Raw genomic sequence first — 3,423 nt, forward strand, 5'->3', positions numbered from 1 at the left:
AAAAAAAGGTCCATTTCTATCCACAAAAGACATTTGATCTAGAGGATGTCACCAGCTGAAGAGAAAGTATTAAAAATGCATACAGCACCCCAAAACTGAGCATAGGTAAATTTTCAAAATCCAATTTTTGCTATGTTTGAGCAACAGGAAAGCAACTAGTTACTTTGTAAAAACTCTGTTTAAAACAGTAACGAACCAATTTGGGTAGCAAATTGGTTTGTTACAGTCGCTGTAAAGAACAGTCGCTGTAATTAATTATTTCTTTAAACAATATTCCAAGCCTTGTAGGCACAACTCTTTAACTGTGACTATCAGTTCCATTCACTGCAGCTAAACAAAATAACTGTACCAAAAGAACAGGGAGGCTGGAAGGCTGTAATGTGCTTTTCTATGATTACTTAGAAACTAGCTAGGATTTCCAGGTGTGCTTTGTTATAAAGGAAGTCCCTTATTTGAGGGCTAGAAAGTGTGTTCCTTATAGGGTTGGCAAGTATCCTTTATTATAATGGAAGACCTGTAATTGAGAGTTGAAAAGTTTTACATAAACACAACAAGACACACACACACACACACATCCTGTATTGGGGGGGGGGTCTAAAGACAAAAACGTAGACATCATGTAATTTATGAATGTGGGCAATATATTAATTTTACAGAGAAATACATGGCTAGGTTAACTGAAATAAATACTTTTATTTTGGTATTTACGTAGAACACAAACTTATTAATTGCTAATATGAAGTTCAACATTTCCTTATTACTATTTTGAAAACCTTGCAACACTAAAACCAGCTTTACTTCTCTACTAGTTCCTCGTAGTAACTACTGTGCTAAGACAAATGCAAAATATTTGTGAAACTGGTATAAATTCATATTCAGCTTCTTACATCCATTCATCTAAAAATATTCCAACAGATCAAACTCAAAAAGATTTATCTGACAATTACTGGGTTAATGCTTTTAGTGTACTGGATTGCTGATAGCTTCCAATTCCATAAAGTTGTACATACAAACCTTAAAAGAGACATATCAGAATGCAAAGGAACAAAACTACATGAAACACTTGGTTCACTGCTTTTCTTATATCATAATGGAGTTACCTGGCTTGGGAGTTGCATGACCAACTTTTTTCGTTGACTGTAATGGCTTGCTGGAGTTGGGGTGAATTTTCTCATTACATGATTCCATATGTTCAATGTCTACTTTCTTTAAGCTTATTTCGCCTTTTATTTCTTCTTCACTCTCCACTTTCTCTGTAAAATCAATACTGAGGGGCTCTAGCTCAGACTGGCTGGTATCTGGTTCATCTTTTAACAGAAAACTGCAGCCATCAGCATCTTTGGTATGAGAATCCATGGGTTCCACTGGATATAAAAAGAAAATAAGAACCAATTGTCAAGAAAAGGAAACAGGCTATGTAATTTTTATATTAAAACCAATCAAAATAATTTTACAACCATAGCCACATGGCTATACATAGATGAACTTATAACAATTTTTATACAGCTGAACCTTGGAAAAGTAGCTGGTAAAAATAAGCTGATTTTTCTACTTTAATGTGATAATCATATTGGCCTATTACAGACTGCCAAAATAAAGCTGCTTCGGGTCTCTTTGGAGGTATGCTGTTTAAATGATGTGTGCACCCTAAGAATCCGGAAGCTGCACCAAACCTGCACTCCAGTGCTTAGGAATGGAGTGTGGCTTTGGCGCGACCTCTGGACTCTTAGGACCCATGCATCATTTAAATAGCATACCTCCAAAGTGACCTGAAGCAGCTTTATTTTGGCAGTCTGTAACAGGCCATAAACACAAGTAATAAGATTTCTCAACTACTATTTCAAGCAAATAGGGTATATAGGGCTAACACAATGTACAGCTTATAGAGGTAAGCAGGACATCCTGAAGGACTTTATATTACCCCAAATATACCAAATCCTATCAAAATATTTTTAAAGGTACTCTAAGAAAATATGTAAAATATTTCTGTTGCAAAAATCTGTTGTAGCAGAGTCTGGTGCTACAACAGATTACAATTTCCAGAATCCATAGCACTGAGCCATAGCAGTTAAAGTGGTGTCAAACCAGATTATTTCTGCAATGCGGATGCATCCAGAGATGACCCACTGATATCTATATGGATTTTTTTTAAAAAATGCAGACTACAAACTAATTTTAATGGCCACTTTTTACCTTCACCATCTAATTTAGCAAGCTCTCCTTTTGTTAAGAACTTCAACATCTTCTTTAAAACTTTCTTATGAGATTTGGAAGGCTGAAAATGTAAAGCCTGGCATCTAGAAAAAATCAAAGCAAAAAACAGTAATGCAATCAAGTTATCTCCAGTTAATAAAGTATATTAAGAGTGGTTTTGATTTGTACTACCTGTGATCATCAAGTCCAGACTGTACAAATAACATTAGGTTTTACTATTAATAGTTGTGTTGTTGTTTGCTGTCAGGTTGTTTTTAACTTATTCGCCAACTTGGCAAGATTTGTTCAAAAGCAGTTTGCAACAGCTTTCCTGAGGCTGAGAAAGTGTGATTAGTCCAAAGCAACGTATGGCTGAACAGGAATTCAAACTCCAGTCTCCCAGAGACCTAGTCCAACACTGAAGCGACTACATTATTCTGGCTTTACTGTTTATTTATTTAATTTATATCCTACCTTTCTCCCAATATGGAATTCAAGGCAGCACTACTGTTACTACAGCCACTATTATTACTATTAGTAGTTAATAGTATTGTAAGACCTAATGTTGTTCATACAGCTTGTTATTGTTCTGTATGAACAGTAATACAGAATGCATTGCTCATGACTTTTTGGTATTTCTGTGAAATGTTTGGGATTATGCATGCATACTCCAGAAAACTAAAATTTAATGGAACTTACAGAGCTTTAAAGTTTGTAAAATTACAAAGATAAATATTTCTGTAGTATTCTCCATTGTTTAGCATTCTTTACAACACAACAATGCAAATAAAAATGCTGTATGCATAGAGTAACCATGTATTTAACCATTCACTTGGCACCCATAGGTAACAAGGAACTGCATGCATCTGAATGAGTGAGCTGGAGGAAAAGATACAGATTGCTCTGTATCCTCTCTATGCTCAGTACAAAAACTGAGCAGCTCCTTCCATGCACGGTGCACCCAGGACAGAAATGCAGAAAACTGTCAGAGGAGGAAGTTCTTCCATCACTCTTTGACCAGGCCTCAGTAAAATAGTAACAAAACAAATCAAAACTTTGCAGGCTAGTAAACTTTGAGATCTATAAGTAAGTAATCTTTGCAGGCTAGTAAGTAAACTTTGCAGACTAGTAAACTTTGAGGTCTATAAGTAAGTAAATCCTCACAGAAATCTTCAAAACAGATTAGATTTATGTTATAGTTTAGAAAAATTGCCGTACTTTTGAACTACA

The 3,423-nt window shown here is 35.3% G+C and overlaps 1 protein-coding gene across 1 annotated transcript; it reads right to left on the minus strand.

Moving 5' to 3' along the window:
* Nucleotides 1-691: 691 nt before the first annotated feature.
* On the minus strand, nt 692-2,957 carry LOC121918165 (arginyl-tRNA--protein transferase 1-like). The gene is made up of 3 exons (XM_042444261.1): nt 2,893-2,957; nt 2,194-2,297; nt 692-1,364 (listed from the first exon to the last, which is right to left on the minus strand). The coding sequence occupies exons 1-3, from the start codon at nt 2,955-2,957 to the stop codon at nt 1,081-1,083; spliced, it is 453 nt and encodes a 150-aa protein (XP_042300195.1). The 3' UTR covers nt 692-1,080.
* Nucleotides 2,958-3,423: the final 466 nt, after the last annotated feature.

This window comes from Sceloporus undulatus, unplaced genomic scaffold, assembly GCF_019175285.1.
Source record: "Sceloporus undulatus isolate JIND9_A2432 ecotype Alabama unplaced genomic scaffold, SceUnd_v1.1 scaffold_5295, whole genome shotgun sequence".
NCBI lineage: Eukaryota > Metazoa > Chordata > Lepidosauria > Squamata > Phrynosomatidae > Sceloporus > Sceloporus undulatus.